Here is a 25,634-nt window from a genome sequence, read left to right on the forward strand (position 1 = left end):
TTGCCGCATTTTATGATTATGAAATTTGGCAAATGGATGTCAAAACTGCATTCCTGAATGGATTTCTGGAAGAAGAGTTGTATATGATGCAACCGGAAGGTTTTGTCGATCCAAAGGGAGCTAACAAAGTGTGCAAGCTCCAGCGATCCATTTATGGACTGGTGCAAGCCTCTCGGAGTTGGAATAAACGCTTTGATAGTGTGATCAAAGCATTTGGTTTTATACAGACTTTTGGAGAAGCCTGTATTTACAAGAAAGTGAGTGGGAGCTCAGTAGCATTTCTGATATTATATGTGGATGACATATTGCTAATTGGAAATGATATAGAATTTCTGGATAGCATAAAGGGATACTTGAATAAGAGTTTTTCAATGAAAGACCTCGGTGAAGCTGCATATATATTAGGCATCAAGATCTATAGAGATAGATCAAGACGCTTAATTGGACTTTCACAAAGCACATACCTTGACAAAGTTTTGAAGAAGTTCAAAATGGATCAAGCAAAGAAAGGGTTCTTGCCTGTACTACAAGGTGTGAGATTGAGTAAGACTCAATGCCCGACCACTGCAGAAGATAGAGAGAAGATGAAAGATGTTCCCTATGCTTCAGCCATAGGCTCTATCATGTATGCAATGCTGTGTACCAGACCTGATGTGTGCCTTGCTATAAGTTTAGCAGGGAGGTACCAAAGTAATCCAGGAGTGGATCACTGGACAGCGGTCAAGAACATCCTGAAATACCTGAAAAGGACTAAGGATATGTTTCTCGTTTATGGAGGTGACAAAGAGCTCATCGTAAATGGTTACGTTGATGCAAGCTTTGACACTGATCCGGACGATTCTAAATCGCAAACCGGATACGTGTTTACATTGAACGGTGGAGCTGTCAGTTGGTGCAGTTCTAAACAAAGTGTCGTGGCGGGATCTACGTGTGAAGCGGAGTACATAGCTGCTTCGGAAGCAGCAAATGAAGGAGTCTGGATGAAGGAGTTCATATCCGATCTAGGTGTCATACCTAGTGCATCGGGACCAATGAAAATCTTTTGTGACAATACTGGTGCAATTGCCTTAGCAAAGGAATCCAGATTTCACAAGAGAACCAAGCACATCAAAAGACGCTTCAATTCCATCCGGGATTTAGTCCAGGTGGGAGACATAGAAATTTGCAAGATACATACGGATCTGAATGTTGCAGACCCGTTGACTAAGCCTCTTCCACGAGCAAAACATGATCAGCACCAAGACTCCATGGGTGTAAGAATCATTACTGTGTAATCTAGATTATTGACTCTAGTGCAAGTGGGAGACTGAAGGAAATATGCCCTAGAGGCAATAATAAAGTTATTATTTATTTCCTTATATCATGATAAATGTTTATTATTCATGCTAGAATTGTATTAACCGGAAACATAATACATGTGTGAATACATAGACAAACAGAGTGTCACTAGTATGCCTCTACTTGACTAGCTCGTTGATCAAAGATGGTTATGTTTCCTAGCCATAGACATGAGTTGTCATTTGATTAACGGGATCACATCATTAGGAGAATGATGTGATTGACTTGACCCATTCCGTTAGCTTAGCACTCGATCGTTTAGTATGTTGCTATTGCTTTCTTCATGACTTATACATGTTCCTATGACTATGAGATTATGCAACTCCCGTTTACCGGAGGAACACTTTGTGTGCTACCAAACGTCACAACGTAACTGGGTGATTATAAAGGTGCTCTACAGGTGTCTCCAAAGGTACTTGTTGGGTTGGCGTATTTCGAGATTAGGATTTGTCACTCCGATTGTCGGAGAGGTATCTCTGGGCCCACTCAGTAATACACATCACTATAAGCCTTGCAAGCATTGTGACTAATGAGTTAGTTGCGGGATGATGTATTACGGAACGAGTAAAGAGACTTGCCGGTAACGAGATTGAACTAGGTATCGAGATACCGACGATCGAATCTCGGGCAAGTAACATACCGATGACAAAGGGAACAACGTATGTTGTTATGCGGTCTGACCGATAAAGATCTTCGTAGAATATGTGGGAACCAATATGAGCATCCAGGTTCCGCTATTGGTTATTGACCGGAGAGGTGTCTCGGTCATGTCTACATAGTTCTCGAACCCGTAGGGTCCGCACGCTTAACGTTACGATGACAGTTATATTATGAGTTTATATGTTTTGATGTACCGAAGGTTGTTCGGAGTCCCGGATGTGATCACGGACATGACGAGGAGTCTCGAAATGGTCGAGACATAAAGATTGATATATTGGAAGCCTATGTTTGGACATCGGAAGTGTTCCGGGTGAAATCGGGATTTTTCCGGAGTACCGGGAGGTTACCGGAACCCCCCGGTAACTTAATGGGCCTTAGTGGGCCTAGGTGGAAGAGAGGAGAGGAGGCCAGGGCAGGGCCGCACGCCCCTCCCCCCCAGTCCGAATAGGACAAGGAGAGGGGGGCGGCGCCCCCCTTCCTTCCTCCCCTCCACCTTTCCCCCTTTCTCTCCTAGTCCAACATGGAAAGGGGGGGAGTCCTACTCCCGGTAGGAGTAGGACTCCTCCTGGCGCGCCTCTCCCCTAGGCCGGCCGAACCCCCCTTGCTCTTTTACATACGGGGGCAGGGGGCACCTCTAGACACACAATTGATCATTGATCTCTTAGCCGTGTGCGGTGCCCCCTTCCACCATATTACACCTCGATAATATCGTAGCGCTGCTTAGGCGAAGCCCTGCGTCGGTAGAACATCAACATTGTCACCACGCCGTCGTGCTGACAAAACTCTCCCTCAACACTCGGCTGGATCGGAGTTTGAGGGACGTCATCGAGCTGAACGTGTGCTGAACTCGGAGGTGCCGTGCGTTCGGTACTTGATCGGTCGGATCGTGAAGACGTACGACTACATCAACCGCGTTGTGTTAAACGCTTCCTCTATCGGTCTACGAGGGTACGTGGACAACACTCTCCCCTCTCGTTGCTATGCATCACCATGATCTTGCGTGTGCGTAGAATTTTTTTGAAATTACTACGTTCCCCAACACTTGATCCTATCTTGCAAGTCAATAGTCACCTACTATGTGTTATGATCCGGCAACCCTGAAGTGACAATAATCGGGACCACTCCCAGTGATGATCATAGTTTGAGGAGTTCATGTATTCACTATGTGTTAATGCTTTGGTCGGGTACTCTATTAAAAGGAGGCCTTAATATCCCTTAGTTTCCAATAGGACCCCGCTGCCACGGGAGGGTAGGACAAAAGATGTCATGCAAGTTCTTTTCCATAAGCACGTATGACTATATTCGGAATACATGCCTACATTACATTGATGAATTGGAGCTAGTTCTGTGTCACCCTATGTTATAATTGTTACATGATGAACCGCATCCGGCATAATTCTCCATCACCGATCCAATGCCTACAAGCTTTTCACATATTGTTCTTCTCTTATTTACTTTTCCGTTGCCACTGTTACAATCACTACAAAACTATCACTGTTACTTTTGCTACCGTTATCACTACTATCATACTACTTTGCTACTAAATACTTTGTTGCAGATATTAAGTTATCCAGGTGTGGTTGAATTGACAACTCAACTGCTAATACTTGAGAATATTCTTTGGCTCCCCTTGTGTCGAATCAATAAATTTGGGTTGAATACTCTACCCTCGAAAACTGTTGCGATCCCCTATACTTGTGGGTTATCATCCTCCTCCATGTTATCCTCTGGAACCTTTCTATCAGCTACAAATTCCTCCATCTCCATCACTTCATGTAATAGTAGCATCTCAGAGAAGACAAAGGTGTTTTTTTCCCTTTTCACCCTTTTCATTAGGCATTATATCATTGGCATCTAAACGACAATCACATTCTAAGCTAACTTTTTCTGACTGGTTATTTCTCTCCTTCTCAACCATGCTCTCTTCTCTCTGTTGAACACTACCCCCTGTAGAATTCCTTGAGCTATTTTGTTTGCTTTTGCTCTGTCCACCCGCTGAAGTGAGGTGTGATTCATCATCTTGACCATCACCCTTATCAGTTAGCATGTTTTCATCTTTACTACTCTCATCACTTTTATCTCCTCCAGATTCACTACTCCTTTTTTCTTTCTCATTCTTTTCTCTCGCAGGCACTTCCACAACTTCAAATAACCTTTTAGTAGGTATTTTTGCCGGATCTCTACACTATATCTTAGCTCTAACACATTCAGACAACCCTTGGATCATTCCTTGCCAGTCAATCTCCAGAAGCAACCCAAAAGAACAGACACACTAATCTATGACTGCCCACTCACACCACTTGGGTAACAGCCCCCTCACTTCGACCCACACCTCTTCTAACTTGTCAATCTCAACCAGTTCTTCCTTCCACGCCTCCAGCCACTTGTTCAACATAAATGTGAGGTGGGCATTTAACCAAGAAAAACCACTCATCTAAATCCCTAATCTGCCATGGCCAATTGGTTTTGTATATTGCACAAAACTCCTAGGCCAATTCCTCCTTGTTGATCATTCCAGTTTCCACATACACCACAATACAGTTTCTCGTACTTCCTATTGAACTCTACCCCATATAAGAAGACTCCGATGGTAGAAACCTAATCCTGGAGCAGCACTCCCAGCATACTTTTCCATCTGATGTGGCCTTTTCCTAACTAGACAAGTATCTACCTGGTGTGTACTAGCTTTGCAAATGAAACACCTTTTTTTGGCCTCTCACACATAGTTCTAAGGTGTCCAAGGTCACCACAATTGTAGCAGGTGACTTGTGGGTATTTAGTGAAGTCCCAGACCACCTGTGCCCTTGCTCTCCAGCCCTCACAGCACATGTTCCACTAACAACTTGACCTTGAGCTTTCTTCATCTTCTCTTATGACTGATTTTGTGCTCCTGGCTTTCCCATCCCTTCTCATTTCTGCCATGGTTTTTGAGATATGTACTCACGCTCTAAAAATAGCTCAAGATATTGGCATGGGACTTGTTATAATCCAAACCGACAGAGGAAAATGTGGATAGTGTAACAGAAGATATATTCAATTATTACTTTAATTTTGATGTTTTTAGATTATATAGTACAGACTAGAAGTTATCGTTGAAGAAAATGTAATCTTGTTGTGCACAAACGAGTGTATTTGCTTGAGTTTTTTTTATTACCGAGCTTTGTACTCGTGAAGATGTTATCTTTTAGTCCGGAAATTCAATTAGGCTCTTGGGAGCCTATGGTATTGCGCACCAAAAATGTTATTAATTGGCCACATTCTATGTAGTCTATCAAGTAGTTAACTTGTATAATAGTTAGGCATACTTGCATGCTACTTATTAACATGTGGCCTACTTTTCTCTCTCACAAATGTTGTTTAAGATCGTGCTGCGGCAGCCGGCTGTAAGAGCAAGTACAATAGTATCCAGTCAGCAGGCTATAAGCAGTTTTGTGTCATTAAAATCATAACTAAAATAGAGAGAAGGAAGGAAAAATAAGAGAGTGGGATCCTGAGCTATCACCGGTTGCAGCGCAAGAAACAAGAAACCAAGCCCGCATGCACCCGTATGAGCCAGCACTCCTCTCTTTTCCATCGATTAGCGTGTGTCTTCTTCTCGCCTTTCACATGCAAGCCTTAAATACTAGTAGCTATTTTACAACCCATCTATTATACTAGAAAAGATATTATGAAGACTTTAAGTGACATGGCATTGATATATAGTCAACAACAGGCTTTGTTATTAACCATGCTTTAATCCTATAACTGGCTTCTTTTCTTTTTCTGTTTCAACTAAGCAAAAATCTAACGTGACATCTTTTATAGCGCACCTAGATCACCGTGTTAGGGCATCTTCAAGGCGTATCCGTAAACCTCCGTAACCATCTGGACCATGGAAGCCATCCAATGTCGACCTGTATCGGTCCGTGCAGCAGTCCGGACGCGATTTCTCATGCAAACTGGAGACAAACATGGGGGAGGTTTGCGGGAGTCCGGACCACTCGCAAGCCTGGTTCTGACCACCCCGGCCCACTAAAAATCCGTCATCCACCCCTCCCGCGCTTTACTTCTGATGCACGTGCCGCTTACCGCACCGTATTCATGCCGGCCCAGAGCACGCGGACGCCAGCATTGATGTCGTGATGTGACCGGAGGGAGGGAGGGCGCCGCTGACCGACACAACCTCTCGGCAGCCGACGCTTCATTGCAGACGCAGGTTCCAGAGGGACCAACTCCGGCCGCTGCGCCGCATTGAAGCGGCTGACCGGCCCTTCACCTGGTCCTCGTCGCGGCTATTTAAGCCGTGCGCCGGACTTGCACAGAGATGCACCCCCTCCCTCCCCTTCCCCATCTCCGTGCCTCGAGCCCCTCCCTCCCCCTCTTCACCCCAAGCTGCGGCAATGCCGAAGTCGTGGTGCTCTGCGCCGGCAGGCGAAGTTGGTGGAAGCTCCTCCTCCGACGGGTCTTGCGCCGCCGCAGACGCTCTTTGGGCCCGTCAGCGTCCACGGCGGCCGGCTCCTCCGCCAAGGAGGAGGTCATCATCTCCTCGGTGACAAGGAGGAGCAGGCGCCGCCGCAGCAGCCGCCCCGACCTCTTAAGGAGTCCGCTCTGATGGACCAAGATTTCGTTCGTCGGATCGAGTTAATGACGGAGCGGTCGCTCCGTGACATGGGGTCGTGTCCGCCGTCGCCACTGTCGCGCGTGAAGGAGGAGCCGGCCTCCCCGTCGTGCCACCGTGTCAAGACCGACCAGGCGTCCACGCTCCTGCCGGTGAAGGAGGAGTCGGCCTCGCCCCGGCAGAACCGCGGCGTCCAAGTCGGACGCCGCGTCAAGGACGAGCCCGTGTCCCCGCCGCGCAGCCGCTACGGCCGCATCGACGCATCGTTCTCCCTGCCGCGTTGCAACCGCCTCGCTGTCAAGGAGGAGCTACCGCCCGCGATCAAGAAGGCGCACGACCGCCTCCTCCACTACCTCGGCGGTCCCTCGGGCTCGAGGTCTGTCATCTCTGAGGCGGACCGCGCGGCTCGGCAGCAGGAGCGGTACGACCAGCGCAATGCCAGTCGCGCTCCACGTTCGCCAAGAGCGACGTGGCGCCGGACTGGGTTTGCAACGACCCCGACCTCGATCGCTCCGTCACCACCGCCGCCTTGATGGCGAGCTCGCCAAGATCAGTGAGAAGTGGTCGCTCAGCGACGGCTCCGCGAAAGCCGGTCGCGGCAAGGCCGCTGCCAGGGCTCCACAGGCCACGTCGGCAGTGCCTGCGGCTGACTTCCACACGACGCAGTAGGAAGCGGAGCGGCTCCTCCGCGAGTGGCAGGCAGCCACCAGCCGGGCAAGGTTTTTGTGGCCCTCCGGCGCTGTTCCGCCGCTGGAGGGACCACCACGACGACGATGACACCGACGGAGATGGCGGTGCGGCAGGGTAGGGTGGTCACGCGTACAAGGTGGTTCGTCCTGTATAGGGGTTAGGTTATTTTTTTTGTTCTTTTGGTTGGCACGAATTTCGTCCGGTTGATTTAAGTTGTTGTGAAAATGTATGCGACTAGTGTTGGATGGCTGCCTCTCGCATCCATGTCCGCATGCTGATCCCCTGTTTACAGATGGATGAGGAAGATATTTTACGGATTGCCATTGGAGATGCATAAAATTGCAAATGAGCCCGGTTCTCCATGGTTCCAGCGAGGCGCGCGCACGTGTCCGTAGTTGCTCTTCCTCAGCCTGGACATTTTTTTTTCCAGAAAAGGGGGGACTCCCCGGCCTCTGCATCAAAAAGATGCATACGGCCAACTTATATAAATAAGAAAAAAGGTTCAACAAAGGTCTGACAGTCTGAACGAAAGGAAAAAAGCTCACAGAGAGCAAAATAAAGTAAGCAAACATGAGGCCACAACCGGCTGGCAAAAAAAAGATAGGAAAACTAATTGCCTATCCTATTATATGACCGTCATCCAAACCGGTTGAAAATAGCCCGAGCTACCATCTCCCACCGGATAGATCCAGTAACCAAACGCTCCCTGGCCTCCGTCGGAGTGGGTAGGCCACATACGAATCAACGCAGTGGCTCGGAAGATAACCTGCAAAAAATGATATTTGTTGTTCTATTAAAAACCAAATCATTCCTACAGTTTCAAACTGCCCACGATAAAGCACATACTCCTACGCGAATGTATCTCACTGTTACGGGATCTATCCCGTTAAGCCACGTTCCAAATAATGTGGACATGGGCCTGGCGCCGAGCCACGGCGCAACCAAAGGGTCGGGTAACATGGGATGGAAGCCGCGGCATGTGACGCCGGTCATCGTCGATTGACCTCCCTATCCAATGCCAGGACCATACATGATAGATTGATCAGGTTATTTTGTAACAGATGGCACTGGCTCGTTAGCCGCTTGATGTGGTATAACCTACTAGAAAGTAGTAGAAAAATGTGCTGCACAGACATGGCGACATCCTTGCTCGTTACCCGCCGTTCTGGGACTGCCACAGAGAGCTTTTAGCGCATGGGATGGGAGACCCTCTCCTTGGCAGTTTACTACTACTACCACATGGGCACATCACGAGTAGATAAAACATGGGCACATCACATGGGACCAACGGCTCGCATGCCATCACGACTCACGAGCAACCACGGATGTGGAAACTCGAATGCACACCACAGTGCTCACTGCTCAGTGGTACTACATACTAGCTTTATAATACTACTGGATAAAATCTGCCACAGAAAGATTTTAGCGGGGAGAAGGAGCACCATAGACTGTATGACACTGTCGGCGTGCCGCGTACATAGAGCTACTGAAAGCGTTTTCACCGGTGGTGCATTGCACTCAATCAATCCATTGAAATGCAGTCCAGCTGCTTACCCTAAGCTAATCACAGAATGAACCGATGGATCTAGTCTAGCTGCTGAAGCTGCAGTACCTCGATTCGACCGGAAAGGAACGGGTTCGTGTCGGTAGCGTTGCTCCGGGTCCAGCACGACCCGACCGCGGCACGCGTGGCGTTGGATTTGGAGATTCGCCTCGGGACAGCTCCTGAGTGTGATGCGAGTCTGCAACATGCACACCCATGTGACCTGCATTGATTCCTGCCAGCCACTGTGCTGTGTGCGAGACCTGACATGCACAAGAAGGCAAAATTTCATGTTTTGACCCTTTTAACAAACAAAATTAAGATCTGACCCCGGTTTGAAATATTTTCAGGATTTGACCCTTTTGCTACCGCCAGTGTATCTGGTGATAGGGTTAGACAGCCTCCCGCCAGAGTCTCTGGCGGTAGGGTGTGACGGAGGGGACGGCGGCCGTCACCGCGCGCTGACGTGGATAAGTACCTTACCGCCAGAGGCGCTCGCGGTAAGGTGTGGCAGGGTTTTGCCGTACAGGCATTCTGTAACGAAATATGCAAGGGCCCTGGCGGTAGGTTCACCCTACCGCCATGGGGGCTGGCGGTAGGCTGTCTGACCCTACCGCCAGGTCTCCTGGTGGTAGGGTCCTGTGTTTTGCGGTGTAAAGTTTCTGTAACGAAATATGCAACTGCCTTGGCGGTAGGTGCACCCTACCGCCATGGGGTTGGCGGTAGGATGTCTGACCCCCTGGCGGTAGGGTCCTCTGTTTTATTTTTTCTAGTTCATTTGGTTGCTTGTTTTCAAATTTAATATAACAGCAATATCACAGCAAGTTTCACAAATATGACAGCAATATCATAGATTTTTAAACAATTAAACTTGGGCATCACATAGATCCATATTAAGATAACTTGAAGTGCATAGAACATTTCAAACACATAGATCCACAAATAGCAAACACATAGTTCCACGTAGTTTTACAACCACTAGACAAGTTCAACCAAACGAAGTTCAACCAAACTAAAAGAGCCAAGTATCGAAAAGCATAATCAGTTGCTCCTTCCCCTCTTGAAAGTACAGTCCTCGTTACTCCTTGAACGAGTCTCTTCGGTCTTCTTCTTGGGCCGTCGAGGAACCGGTCTCTGGAAAGGGTCCGGACTCAGCAAATCCTTCTTCTTCGGATTCCTCTTCGGCAGCTAAGATGCTTGAGATGTTTGAGTTGGTGGAGGTCCATAATCTTCATCGTACTCCTCCTCCCCGTTGCTCTCCTCCTCCTCCTCCCCTTCTTCATGTGGCCTCCTCTTCCTCATCCTCTTCCTCCTCCTCCTCCTCCTCCTCCTCCTCCTCCTCCTCCTCAACGACGAGGGAGCATGGCTCGATGAGCCGATGAGACCCTGTGTGGCTACAGGCTGATAAGCTTCAACTGACCCAGCTCCAGCACACCCAAGCAGCCCTACCAGCTTGCGACAACGCTTCACGGACTTCTGCACTCACAATGAAACAAGGGCATAATAAGTATCAGATCGATTGATTGCAAGTGAACAAGATGCATCTGTTTCGAGGAGGCTGAAATTGTACCTTCATGGCCCCCCTCACTTTGTTCTTAGATTGTACGCCCTCGGGGAAATCACCTAGTGCATCTGAGGCTTCAAAGATGCATCTGTTCAGCTCACCAGACTGCAACGGCATAAGTCAGTCACGATGACGAATAAACTAATTTAAATACAACCGTCGGTTCAAACTTACCACTCTGTTGATGAGGGGTGCAAACTCCCTAAATCCACTGTGCATGTTTCTGATTCCGGTCTGGTAGGCCTCTTCCTCGGGGTCATCCCTCTCCAGCTCCGCGATGTCTTCCGCCATCCACCGAGGCCTGAGACGAAGACGGTGCTTCTGGTCATCATCGTACCACCTCATGTGTCGGCCCAGGTAAGCATCCCAGTCAGTCACTTTCCTCTCCACGTCTTTACGGTACCTCCGTCGGTCCTCTCCACTCGACGGGTGAGTGCATGACCCTCGATCGGCATGACAGTAATCATCTCCCAGTCCTCGAGGGTCACCGTCATCTCCCCGCATGGCAGATGGAAAGAATGGGTCTCCGGTCGCCACCGGTCAATCAGAGCTGTGAGAGCTGCGTGGACAAGCGTCGGCGGCTGACGCTTGAACTACAACACGAAACCCAACAGACAGACTTTCTTGAAGAACGGCGCGTAGCGATCGTCGTAGTCCATATGCCCATGAACCCCGTGACCCCTCATGCGCAGTGGCTGGAGCATCTGTCAAAAAGTGAACGCCAAAAGTTAGGAAATTATTTTCATCAATCCGAAAACTTTGATCAATATTTCATTCGTATCACTTACCTCTCCGTTCTCTATGAACCGGGCACGATGACCCTTGTCGAATGCCCAGTCCAGCATAGAGTATCGTGAGCCGATGTTGTCCGCAAGAGGTGGCCGCCTTAATAAAATTTCATAAACAAAAGCACCATAAGCATAAAGCATACATAAACAAAAAATGAACTCAAATCATATCAACATGCATCATATCAAAATAAAATTTTAAGCATATTCCTCCAACAACAACAACTACACATGATGGATCAAATCATATCAACATGCATCATATCAAAATAAAATTTTAAGGATATTCCTCCTCCAACAACAACTACACATGATGGATCAAATCATATCAACATGCATCATATCAAAAAAATCCTCCAACATACATCATATCATCAATTTTTTAAATGAAATTTTCCAAACAACATCTTCATATCATCATATCAACATGCATCATCAAACTAGGGTTCATCTTCACACTAGATCATATCATCATATCAACATGCATCATCAAAATAGGGTTCATCCTCATATCAACATTACATCATAATTTTTTTAACAAAAAAAAATATGAACTAGGGTTCATCTTCACACTAACATATGAACTATTGATCAGAGTTCATATCCAATATCACTAGTTACTAAAGAACTAAGAACTACAACTACAATCAATCTTAGATGAAAAAAATCCAATCTAAGTTCAAAAACATGAGGGATTTCAAGCAAATAATGCGTCGAATCGGAAGCAAGTTTGCAAAAACTAATTGAAGGGATTAGAGGAGCTTACGTTTCTCTCTTCGGGGCCATCTCGATCCGCAAAAACGATCAACAAACGGTGAAGATCCTAGGGAAGGAGTGGAGGAGATGAGAGAGGGAGAGAGGGGCGACTTGAGGGAGAAAAAGAAGAACTGCCGACGGGGGTGAGGGGAGATGGGCAGGGACGCAGGGGTTTCGGGGGAAATAACTGCCCGGACCCTACCGCCAGACACAGGCGGTATGGTTAGACAGGCTACCGCCAGGTGCCCTAGCGGTAGGGTGCGATGAAGGGGGACGGCGGCCGTCTCCGCGCGCTGACGTGGATAAGTACCCTACCACCAAGGGCCCTGGCGGTAGGCTGTCTAACCCTACCGCCAGAGCCCCTGGCTGTAGGAAAAAAGATCAAATCCCGAAAAAAATTCAAACCAGGGTCAAAATTTAATTTTATTTGTCAAAAGGGTCAAAACACGAAATTTAGCCGCACAAGAACGGATCAAAGCTGGGGCCGGCCCTTCACGCCATCATCAACCTCTCAAAAACTCGTGTAAAAACAGGTTCACAAAATAACCGATCTGAAACAACTCCTCAAAATCTGATGCAGAAATTAGCCTTCTATAGAATAGAAGAAACAGCAAATGCTGCAAAGACGAAAAGACTGCTGGTCTGTCGAATGAAATTCTGATATTACCTCGATTCAACATATATATACTTATAATCAAAACAAAAAAAGTACTGTACTGTACTCCGATCCGATGGCAAATAAATCAGTGGCAATGGCAGCAAGTTGCGAGGTGCATGATCCGTGGATCAATCAGCCATGCTTGATTTGCTCGCACTGGGCCAACCTGACACGCACAAGACAAGCATTGCACCTCGCAAGCACCTCACTCCACAGCGTCCCCATGCACTGGATGCAGCTGGCTCACTCATCACTCGATTGCCATCGCTCCATCCATCATGTTCATCTAGTGCCACGTCAAAACGGATTATTTTTATTTCGCCAAGCAAACCAATAATGTACTCCAAGAACCTACGTACAGTGAGCTCACACTAGCTATAAATACACACAGACTTCTCCATCTTAGCATCCACCACTCGCCATTGTTTCCAGCACTAGCCAAGCCAAGAAGTAACAGAGGGAGGAGGAAGAGAGGCCGGCCGGCGAAAGAGAATGAAGGCGACCGCGGGGGCCCTCCTCGCCGTGGTGGCGGCGGTGCTGCTGCGCGGCGTGGCGGCGGCGCCGCCCCGGAAGCCGGTGGACGTGCCGTTCGAGAAGAACTACGTGCCGACGTGGGCGCAGGACCACATCCACTACGTGAACGGCGGGCGGGAGGTGCAGCTGTCCCTGGACAAGACCACCGGCACGGGCTTCCAGACCCGGGGCTCCTACCTCTTCGGCCACTTCAGCATGCACATCAAGCTCGTCGGCGGCGACTCCGCCGGCACCGTCACCGCCTTCTACGTACGCCTCACGTTCATCTCCATCTCGCATTCTCGCCCTTGCGCAGTGCAGCCGTATACCTAAGATGTAATGTAAGTGATGGTTTGCTTCTGGATTGCATTTGCTATTGCAGCTGTCGTCGCAGAACTCGGAGCACGACGAGATCGACTTCGAGTTCTTGGGGAACAGGACGGGGCAGCCGTACATCCTGCAGACCAACGTGTTCTCGGGCGGCAAGGGCGACCGGGAGCAGAGGATCTACCTCTGGTTCGACCCAACCAAGGGCTACCACTCCTACTCCGTCCTCTGGAACCTCTACATGATCGCGTACCTATGCCATCCCCCTTTCGTATTCCTGCTTACTAAGTTACTTTCCCCCTTATTGGTGAAAAATGAGAAAACGAGCTTTAGTTAGTTAATGATGTTTGGAACTGATTTGTTATTACGTGAAAGGCTAATTAATTTTTGACTCTAACTTTAACCACATATTTAATTAATATAAAATGCAACTTATGTGCTCAAAAATGCCATTTTATTCCCATCCAAAAACATTTACAATGATACACTTTAGTATTTTATTATGAGCATATAACTTATACTCCCTCCTTGGAGAGCTAGTCCCATAATACATGATATTTTAAAATCTGTACCGCCCATGCAACATGCATAATATCCGTAAACAACCAGCACAGCACACCTAAGATCGCCGCGCATGTGCAATGGATGCGGGGCGCGTGCATGTCCTGAACAGCAACATGAATACTCCTACCAAAGGTAGAGAGGTCGGTCTGCCCTGGGCCCGCTGCTCCAGGCAAGGCAATTATGCCCCAGCGTACTAGGCAGGCTCATGGGGTGGCGCGTGCAGTCCTACAGTGCACTGCACCGTCCATGCAGAATTTCTGCAAAGTTGAACACCGGACACGATGTCTGACGCGCTGTCTCTCTCATTGCCACGCCACTGTAAAAATGTCCTCGTAAAAGAAGAAAAAGAAATGAATCGAAATTATTAACAGAAAAAGGAAAGGTTGTGACATTAGCATTGGGCATTGGGCATGCAGGTTCTTTGTGGACGACACGCCGATCCGGGTGTTCAAGAACAGCAAGGACCTCGGGGTGCGGTACCCGTTCGACCAGCCCATGAAGCTCTACTCCAGCCTGTGGAACGCGGACGACTGGGCGACCCGGGGCGGGCGGGAGAAGACGGACTGGTCCAAGGCGCCCTTCGTCGCCTCCTACCGGGGCTTCCACGTCGACGGCTGCGAGGCGTCCGCGGAGGCCAAGTTCTGCGCCACCCAGGGCGCCCGCTGGTGGGACCAGCCCGAGTTCCAGGACCTGGACGCCGCGCAGTACCGCCGCCTCGCCTGGGTCAGGAAGGAGCACACCATCTACAACTACTGCACCGACCACGACCGCTACGCCGCCATGGCGCCAGAGTGCAAGCGCGACCGCGACGTCTGAGCCAGCGCGACTGTGCTATCGACGATGATATACTGCTACTACTAGTAGTAATTGTTGTGCCGCTGGTCGCGGTGCGGTCGCTGAGACGTAGTAGTACGAGGAATTGGTATCCCTACACTGCATGTGTGTGTATGCTCATGCCTACTTTATTAATATTATTCTGATTGCCCACCCATGATACCAACTAAGTATGCTATAATCATAAAAAAAATTAAAAAATAGGCCAAAGACGTACCATATTTTTATAGAAGACAGAAAGTTTAATTACAAGAAGCTAGCGTAGAATGCGAACATTCAAGCTAGCCGACTCCAACCAATCAAACTAAGGCTACTCTTAGCCGACTCCAACCAATCAAACTAAGGCTACTCTCTCACAAATCGTTGAAGACCTCCTACTCCTATCCCTGCAGTCCTAAGATCCTGCACCTCCTTCGCGATTTGGCACAACAATTGCGTAAGGTTCTTGAATTGCAACGGCCTGTTAAACACACGGGTGTTTCTCTGCTTCCACAAGGCCCATGTCGTGATAATTACCAGAGTATCAAAACCACGCCGCTCGGCACGCCTGAACTGGCTCCTCGCCCGAAGCCACCAATCCATAAATGTGTTGTGAGGCTCCGGCGTCCTGATCTGAATGTTGAGCTCTTGGAAGCCCAAGTACCAAACCTCTCTTGCATATACGCATTGAATCAGAATGTGCTCGACATTATCTTGGTCCCGGAGGCATGTGAAGCAAGGTGAGGGGTGTTCTTGCAATCCATGTCTGGCGAGGCGATCCAAGGTCCATAGTCGCAGTTGCACGGCCAACCAAGCAAAGATTTTGCACCTGAGGGGTGCCCAACTCCTCCATACGCACTTCGCAAAGGGGACCCTCTCTAACCCAGCGCACAACCTTTGATAGGTAGATCTCGCCGTGTAAACTCCTGAGTTGTCACAAGGCCACGAGAAGACGTCCGGCATCTGCGTGTCCCTCTGCACAGATCCAATCGCGTGCCCAAGATGCATAAGTTGGAGTTGAGCCATGAAGGAAATGTTGCCGTGGATGTCCTCGAGCCATCAATTGTTATCCAGTGCCTCCTGAACCGTCCTCCGGTTGCGCGTACGAGTATCCACACTGCTATAAATCAGCGGTGCGATGTCAACGATCGCAAACCCATGAATCCATCTATCCCTCCAGAACAACACACGGCTCCCTTCGCCCACCTTGATCATCACTAGGTTGTCGAACACCTGCCTCGCCAACTGGTCATCAGACATGGGAATACCTTGCCACGGTCTGCCTGGGTCAGTTCTACGGAGCCATTCCCAACGAACTCGCAGCGCCAAAGCTTGTAGTTGCAGATTCTTCACGCCCAGGCCACCGAATTGAGTCGGCCGACAGATGGAGTTCCAAGTGACTTGACAGTGCCCTCCACTAACCTTTTCTTTTCCTTTCCAGAAGAATGCTCTCATCCAGCTATTAATCTCTTCGAAGACCCAAATCGGCGCTTCCAGAACCATTAAGTGGTGTACCGGCCTCGCTGCCGCGATAGACTTCATCAACACTAGCCTGCCGGCCCGCTGGATTAGCCCTCTCTGCCACGCGGGCACGAAGCGCTTGGCTTGGTCCAGAAGGGGTTGCCATTGCGCCCTGGTGAGTTGCCGGATCGTCAGCTGCAGGCCAAGATACTTGCAGGGGAACTCACCCGACTGACATTGTAGCACATCCGCCACCCTTTGCTGATCCTGTTCGTCCCCTGTGATGAGAATGGCAGAAGATTTTGGTGTAGTTGACCTTGAGTCCGGACGCCTCGCCGAAGATGTGGAGGGCGTTCAAAACGAAACTCATGTCCTGCGCCGAAGGTCTGATGAACATGGCTACGTCGTCGGCGTAAATCGACAGGCGCTGCAAAGCCGTAACTCCAGTGAACGCACTGATAATGCCATCCGATTCTGCTTTGTTGATGATGCTAGTTAGCACGTCCATCGCGATCACGAATAGCAGGGGCGAGATGGGATCTCCGTGTCTTAAACCCTTGGCATGCGCAAAACTCCTCCCTGGGACTCCGTTCACAATGACCTTGGTGCTCGCCGAGTTAAGTAGCGCAGCCACCCAACCAATCCACTTGCTACCGAATCCTTTTGCGCGAAGAACGTCGAAGAGGAATGGCCACGCCAAGGAATCAAAGGCGCGTGAAATATCCAATTTGAGGAACACTCCTTGATCACGACGGGCATGGATTTTCCTTGCTACTTGGCGTATGAGCAGGAAGTTATCGTGCAAACTCCTACCAAGGATGAAGGCAGACTGGTTGGCCGCTGCAATATCCTTCATCCTCCTCCTGGCTCTGATCGCAAGCATCTTGGCGAACAATTTGGCCACGTTATGGGGCAGACTGATTGCACGGAAGTCTCCAACCTCTTGAGCATCTGGTTTCTTCGGGATAAGGACGATGTGGGCGCGATTGAGCTTGCTAAATCCTCTGCTATCCCCAACGAACAGCTTGAGCAACACGGCCAGGATATCCTGCTTGATGATCGGCCAAGCGCGGTGGTAGAAGGCCCCAATAAATCTGTCTGGTCCCGGCGCGCGATCCGCGTGCAGTTCTTTAATGGTGTTCCAGACTTCTTCCTCCGTGAACATCTGCTCGAGCTCTTGAAGATCAGCAGCTTGTATCCCAAGAAACTCAAGGTTCAGACCGGCCTCCCTCGCTTGGGCATGCCCAAGCAGCCCTTCATAAGCTTCGGTAAAGATCTCCTCCTTCCGATCCTGGTCAGTGTAAATAACGCCATTGTGCCTAACATGAGCGATGAAATTCTTCGATCTCCGTCCGTTTGCCACAACTTGGAAGAGCTTGGTGTTCGCATCCCCTCCTTGATCCATCGGATCCTCGATCTCTGTCTTTCGATAGTGCGCTCCAGCGACGCGAGACCTAGCGCATGTTTGAGGGTGTGTCTGAGCCATAGCTCGCCTGGGGAGAGCAACCTAGCTTCCTGAACTCTATCCAGCCTAGCGATCACCCAAATGGCTACCGCCATCTGAATCTTTATGTTCCCTGTCTTGCGCTGGCCCCAGGCCTGGAGGGCCATAGCAGTGTTCCTGAGGAGAGCATCTAAACGCTTAAATGGGTCCACAATCCCCTCGTCGCAAGTCCAGGCCTCCCTGACGGCCTCCTCATGAAAGTGCGTTATATCGACTAGAGGGGGGGTGAATAGGCGATTTTTATGAATTCTTCACTGAGGAATTTATGGGTGAGGAAATTCCTTAGCGAATAACTACTTGCAGCGGAATAAGTACTCAAAAGTATGCATAACAGAACACAAGCATAGTCATCATGATGAAATGAAGACAAGCACAGAGTACAGAAAGCGTAAACACAGGATAACACAGGATGAAGACAAACAGACTGAGGAAACTGAACTGAGGAAATTGAGAAAGTCTTCAGTCAAAGTCTTCAAACACAGATATGAACAAGCATACAACACAGTAATGAGGAAATGAAAGAGTTGAAGAAATAGAACCAGTAAGCTTGGTGAAGACAATGATTTGGTAGACCAGTTCCAACAGCTGTCTCAGTTGTACATCTGGTTGGAGCGGCTAGGTATATAAACCTGAGGACACACAGTCCTCACCGTATTCTCCTTGAGCTAAGGTCACACAGACCTCGCCCAATCACTCGTGGTAAGTCTTCAGGTGACTTCCCAACCTTCACAAACTCGGTCACTCGGCTATCCACAATTTCCTCTTGGATGCTCTAGACCATGACGCCTAACCGTCTGGAAGAAGCACAGTCTTCAAAGGTAACAAGCGTCGGATCCACGCAGGATCAATCTCTTCAGTGATGCTCAATCACTTGGGGTTTGTAGGTGTTTGGGTTTGGGTTTTCCTCACTTGATGATTTTCGCTCAAAGTCCTCGGAGGATGGGATGCTCTCAATTGATAAGTGTCAGTTTCTCTCGGAGCAGCCAACCAGCTAGTGGTTGTAGGGGGCGGCTATTTATAGCCTAGGGAGCAGCCCGTCATGATAAGACATAAATGCCCTTCAATGATATGACCGTTAGGTGGGTAGATATTTTGGGACAGCTGGCGCATAGCACAGCAACGGTCGGAAATTTGAGTATCAAATTCCTCAGGGCTATCATGTTCCTCACTGTGTAGGCAATCCGCACTGGCGAATTCCTAACTCCTCAGTCAGAACAAATTCCTCAGAGACCAGAAGAACTTCGTCTCTGTCACTGAAGAATATGACTGAACTGTATGAGATTTCCAATGGCTTCACTCGAAGGGATTGGTAGGTGTAGGATTTTGAGTTGAGCATCACATGGAAATTTCCTTAGTATTTCCTCGACCCCCTTTAACAGTACGGTGTTTCCTATGACTCAAGAAAGAGAAAATGAAACTACGAAAACAAAAGTCTTCACGCTTCATGTTCCTCAAATGAATACCAAGTCTTCAAGGTCACACCAATTTCTTCACTTTCAAAGTCTTCAGAAAGTCTTCAAAATCCAAAGTCTTCAGTCGAAGAACTTCATTTTTAGGGGTCGACTTTCACTGTAAATATCAAACTCCTCATAGACTTATAGACCTGTGTACACTCATAAACACATTAGTCCCTTAACCTATAAGTCTTCAATACACCAAAATCACTAAGGGGCACTAGATGCACTTACAATCTCCCCCTTTTTGGTGATTGATGACAATATAGGTTAAGTTTTCAACGGGGATAAACATATGAAGTGTAAATACTGATATTGAGGAATTTGATTGCAAGATATAGAAGAACTCCCCCTGAAGATGTGCATAGTGAGGAATTTGCTTTTGAAGCAATGCACACTTGAAGAGTTGAATCATGGAGATCTCCCCCTATATCTTGTAATTCATACACGCATTTGACATAATATATGAAGAATTTGAAATGCATGATGAAATATGGTGACTGATGTAATTCAGCATGCGTGCAATAACATTAACGAGGAATAAGCATGCAGAAAAAAACAGCAAAAGTATCAGGCCACCATAGAGTTTAAGTTTACAAGTCGATCCAACAAAGTCATCAGAAGAACGAGAGTTGTAAATTTAAAAAAACGCCCATATAAGATAGACCCGCTTGAAGACTAACTCAAATTTCTCCCCTTTGTCATCGAATGACCAAAAGGGTCGAAAATGAGGACTAACGCCCCTGAAGAATATCAAGGTGATGAAGGAGCGTCAGCGTTGTTGGGGTCGTTTGTTGTAGTAGGGCCTGCCGCAGTGTCGTCCAAGTCTTCATGTTCATCAGTGTCACGTGATGAAGAATAGGAACTGGCCACCAAGGAAGGAACCTTGACCTTCTTGTACTTCTTCGGAGGAGGTGCAGCCCAGTCAAAAACTTTCTTGAGACCCATTTTCTTCAGATCTTCTTCACCATATATGTGCGACAGAATAGCCCAGGTGCGGTTGAGGGTTTCATGAAGGTAGTAATGGTTTTTCTTCACTGCATTGTGGGTAGCAGTCATGTTGTGAAGAATTGAACCAAACTGACGCTTGACCCATTTGTGATTGCGATCAACATTCTGGTGAAGACTGAGGAGAAGCTCACGGTCAGTCATCACCCTGGGTGCTGTGCCTTGAGGATTTTGCTTGGGTGCGTTGGCGGCAGAGTCATGGATGGCAGAGTCATCATTGGTGGAGTAGGATGCAGCCTTGCGAAATTGACCATCCAATGGACGAATGCCTTCATCAATAACAGCAGTAGCCTTGCCCTTTTCATCAGCTGAGGAAAATGTCCATTTGAGGACTTCAATCGGGGGAAAGTAGCTGCAATGATTCAGTGTATCAGCTTTGTAGTTGAGTGAAGACCTTGTTCGGATGAATCTCATAATCCACGGAGCATAAGGCTTCAACTCAAATGGTGACATTGCGACATTGGCCAGAGTCCTCATGAAGAAATCATGGAAGTTGACGGGAACGCCATGAATGATATTGAAAAGCAGATTCTTCATGATGCCAACGACTTCTTCTTCATTCAAGTCGTGGCCCTTGATAGGACTCAATGTCTTCGTCAGAATGCGATAGACAGTACGAGGCACATACAACAATTTCTTCACAAGGAATTTTATTCTTGGGGTCTGACCTGGCTTCAATGGCTTCATCAGCACTTGCATATAGTGATCTCTAAGCTCAGGTTCATTGTAGACGCAACAAGCACCTTCAAGGGGAGGACTGAGAGGCAAAGCACGAAGCAATTCAGTAGCTGGTGCCTTGTAGTGAGTATTTTCAGACATCCAGTCCAGCACCCATGAATTCACATCTTCAGAGTCTCCGGTGATGTGCAGAGTTGCATAAAAGTGAAGAATGAGTTCTTCATTCCAATCACATATGTCAGTGCAGAAATTTAATAGTCCAGCGTCGTAGAGAACACTGAGGACTGGCCCGAAGCACGGCAGAGATTCCATATCCATGTGAGGAATGTGCTCATGATCGAAAACTTTGTCTTTGTTGAACAACATTGAGGAATAGAAATTTGTCTGGCTGGCAGTCCAGAAACGCCTCTTCCTTATGCGAGCAGAGTCATAAGGGTTGTAATAAGTGAAGAATACGTGCTCGCCGAAGAAATCATCAGCCTTGAATTTTTGCTTCCTTGAGAATGGATTCTTTGGCTTGGGCAGAGGAGTGTCAGTCAGTTGCATGACGACCTCAGGAATCGCAATCTCAGGTTCTTTAGGCTGAGGAATTTCTGGTTCCTCTTCAGTGGCAGCCTGGTTCTTCAAATCTTCATTTTCATTTTCTTCAGCACTAGCGGCTGGAATGTCTTCATGAGCTTCATCAGATCCCATTTGAACTGTAGTGGCCGGGGACTGAGGAATTTGCTGCAGTGGAGTGAAGAGTGGAGAATTGGGGTGCTGACTTTCCCAAAAGTCATCATTCATCACTGGTGTGGTACAGCAAATGTCCACATCTTCATCTTCAATTTCTTCAACGCCAGCCTCTTCAGCAGTAAACTGAGGCATAGGCGAGGAAACTGTGGGGGTTGAAGGGATTTTATCCACTTCAATTTCTTAATCCATCTGCTCTGACGAAGCAGCAGAAGGATTTTCTTCATCAGATCCGCTAGGAATCACATATTCTTCATCAAAAGGGACGATTTCCTTTGATGGCATGGAGGAAACTGGAGCATCATCAATTGGATTAGCAAATGAGCTTGTCAATTTCTTCATCTTCTTCGGTGTTGAAGAATCTGAAGGAGCTGATGCTTTCCTTTTCTTCACTGTTGCACGCTCTGCAGCCTTGGTCTTCTTCACATCTGATGCAGATGGAAGGATTGGAGTTGGAGTAGGCGCAGGAGGAGCAGAGAAATGTGGTTGATTTTCTTCAGGCACAACTGATGCAGTTGCCCTGACCTCTTCATTTTCTTCAGGCGCACCACTAGTGGGTGCCCTGACAATTTCTTCAGCGGCTGGAATGCAGTCATCAGCCCTGGAACTCACATTTTCTTCAGCAGCCTGATCGTCATCAGCGGTGCTGGCATGTTCTTCAGTTGGCTGAGCAGATGATTCAGCCTGAGGAATTTCTTGTTGTGATGGGGCTGCAACATTTGAGGTGAACATCTTAGTCAGTTTAACAAACCTGACCTTGGCTCCTTTCCAATCAGCATAGTAAGCATTGAAATCATCGTTGAGGACTTTGATTTCAGACTGGATTTTTACAAGTTCATTAGTTATCATAGAGAGAACGTTGTTCTTCAGGAACTTCTCCTTCTTGTACTGTGCTTTCTTGAGCTGCTTGGACTTCTTAAATTTCCATTTTTCTTCTTGGATGAAGGCAGTCAGCATATGACTTTGACCAGGAGTCAGCTTGAAGTCAGGCATAGGAGTGTTTGGGTCCTTGTGCCAGAGATCAATATAGTCGAGGATCAACTTTGGATCCAAAAGGAGAGGCACATTTGTGCCCTTGGCTCTAGCGGCCCTGACTTGCCTATCTCTGATGATTTCAGCAAGTTCTTCATCATCAGCTTCGTCTTCTTCAGACGGCACTTGGAAGGCGACCTGCTTCTTATGAGGACTTGGGCGAGAGCCTCATCCAGCAGTGGTCTTTGTCTTCAGCAGAGAGGGTCATGTTGAAGAATTTGGTGCAGCTGAAGAACTAGCTGAAGCTCCTGAGGCAATAGAGATGCCTGTAGTCCTTTGGCACGTGGCGAGATGCATAGGTGCTGAGGATTTTGTCGGAGCAGCTGAGGACTTTGGAGGACCAGGAGCGGCATGAGGAATTGGCCGTGAGGGCTTAGCCGAGGAAATTGGCCATGAGGGCATTGAAGAAGAGGCACTAGGCTTGTGCGCAGGCTTCTTTGCCATGGATTTCTTCGGCCTTACAGAGGCCTCGGCAGCAGCAGCAGTAGTATAGTCTTCGTTGAATTTCTTCACTGCTTCCTTAGCCTGTTTGGCCAACTTGGCCTGGCGCTTGGCCCATTCTTCAGGAAAATCCTCACTGCGCTTGATGCTAGTGGGATCTGCTTCTTGGCCAGGTGCCAATGGTGGTCTTGAGCATGGAGGAGTAACAGCGAATTTCTTCATGTATTTTGGAGTCACATACCTGTACTCCCTCCACTCTTTTGCCCATATCCTTTCTAAACTCTGAATGCGCACCTTGTGCTGATTCTTATCTTCCTCAGGGGGTGTGCAGTACCCAGCATAAATGTCCTCAGGGATTTCAAAGGCAGTATTGATTTCAGGCCTCTTTCCACCTTTCTGTGGCTTCTTTCCATCAGCCATTTTCTTCAGTTGAGGAATTTCAACAATTGAACTCTCTGAAGAAGTATGCAACTGTTCTTCGAGGAACGCTGCAAATGAGTTAAGTTGATGAGAACCTAGTGATTCAGCAGCGGACATGAGTACCTGTAAACAGAGTATAGTTGCGAGGAATTTGGAGAGGTCATATGCGTTCTCAGAAGATTTTTCAAAAAGAACAAGTTTGAGGAATTTGACCAGATGAGTCTTGAAGAATTTCACTAAGCGTTCTTTGTCTTAAGTTCCAGAGTTGTATAGATCGAAGATCCACACAATTGAGGAATCTTGAAGAAAAATGATGCTCAGAGAAACGAATCAAGAACAGATGACATGTGAGGTGTTTAGTGTGTGAAAAATTTGAAGAATAAACACCTTTCAAGATTTTGTAGAAGTCATTTGAATCAAAGAGGGCAGTAAAAGTAACTTTTAATTACCCTGGACGAAGAACACGACAAACTGTGAGGTGGAGAAGTGAAGTTCGTCTGTGCAGATCTTCCACGCCCTAACTCAGCGGAGGAAGACGGCTACGGCGGCGGCGGAGAGAAGATTTCCGCGGCCGGCGCGAGTACAGCGACGACGAGGTCGAGGCAGTGAAGCTCTTCCTCACCGGCGACGATGAAGTAGCGGCGGCACTAGGGTTTGAGAAGCTCGAGCGGGAGAGAGGTCGAGCGGAGTAAAGGAAGTGAGGAAGGGGAGAGGGGGTATTTATAGCCACGGTGAAAAACTGTTCGCGCGAAGAAATTGGACGAACGTGCCCCTGACCCTTCTCATTCGCTTGACATCTGTCACCCATGTACTGAGAAGTGGAGATCATGTTAGATCGTCGGTGAATAGATAAGTATTTCATGGGATGCGGAACGGTTTGAGCGGCAAAGCCGAAAATTTGGATAAGATAAGTTAAAAGTTCCGTTTGCAAATTCTTCAGCTGACAAGGACACAGTGAAGATTTTGAATGAGTTTCAAATAGAACGCACATGAAGAATTTGTGAATAGATTGGGTTGAGTATAGCATAGAGGGGGAAGGGTCCGATCACATTCACTTAGCAGAAAAACCAACTTGAAGAATTAGCCATAAGTGAATGCTGTAGAGGACATAAACTTATATATATAGCCAATGAAGAAAAACGACGGAGAAGGTGAAGACAATGCAAAGTTGAAGAATATGAACAACTGAGGAATTTCAACTGAGGAAAAACTCAAATTGAAGATTTTCAACTTTTGTGGTGGCATGACCCACCGTATAAGAATGATGATTTCAGACACCGCGTACATTTGTCGTAGGGCTCTGAGAATCAAATTCTTCATTAATTTCTTCACATTTAGAGTGTTATTCTTCATTGATTGAAGAAAAACGTTTCTTCATGTGTTGCACATCTAAGTCATCAATTTTACATACGTGTTAGTTAGGATGAGTGTCCTTTTCAAAGAACATTCGAAGATTCTAGGATATTTAGCTCACACGGCAACTTGCTAAATCTCTTCTCATCCAAGGGCTTTGTGAAGATATCGGCTAGTTGTTCTACAGTCTTCACATGCTCAATAGAAATGTCGCCCTTCAATACATGATCGCGAAGAAAATGATGACGAATCTGAATGTGCTTTGTCTTCGAGTGCAGAACTGGGGTGTGAGCAATCTTGATGGCACTCTCATTGTCACAGAAGAGAGGCACATTCTTCACGTTGACGCCGTAGTCCTTGAGGGTTTGCTTCATCCACAGCAATTGAGCATAGCAAGAACCAGCAGCAATGTACTCAGCTTCAGCAGTAGACAGTGATACGCAGTTCTGTTTCTTCGAGGACCAACAGACCAAAGATCGTCCGAGGAAATGACATGTACCAGATGTTGACTTGCGGTCCACACGATCACCAGCATAGTCAGAGTCAGAATATGCAATGAGATCAAAATCCGAGCCCTTGGGGTACCATAATCCTAGTGTTGGTGTGTGAGCTAGATATCGAAGAATATGCTTCACAGCCTTATGGTGTGATTCCTTCGGTGTAGCTTGAAATCGGGCACACATGCAAACACTAAGCATAATATCTGGCCTAGATGCACATAAATACAATAAAGAACCAAT

The 25,634-nt window shown here is 47.7% G+C and overlaps 1 protein-coding gene across 1 annotated transcript; it reads left to right on the forward strand.

Annotated features, from left to right (window-relative positions):
* The first annotated feature begins 12,993 nt into the window (after positions 1-12,993).
* On the forward strand, positions 12,994-14,987 carry LOC123096818 (probable xyloglucan endotransglucosylase/hydrolase). The gene is made up of 3 exons (XM_044518589.1): positions 12,994-13,377; positions 13,490-13,683; positions 14,415-14,987. The coding sequence occupies exons 1-3, from the start codon at positions 13,087-13,089 to the stop codon at positions 14,812-14,814; spliced, it is 885 nt and encodes a 294-aa protein (XP_044374524.1). The 5' UTR covers positions 12,994-13,086; the 3' UTR covers positions 14,815-14,987.
* The last annotated feature ends 10,647 nt before the right edge of the window (positions 14,988-25,634 follow it).

This window comes from Triticum aestivum, chromosome 4D (genome assembly GCF_018294505.1).
Source record: "Triticum aestivum cultivar Chinese Spring chromosome 4D, IWGSC CS RefSeq v2.1, whole genome shotgun sequence".
Taxonomy (NCBI): domain Eukaryota; kingdom Viridiplantae; phylum Streptophyta; class Magnoliopsida; order Poales; family Poaceae; genus Triticum; species Triticum aestivum.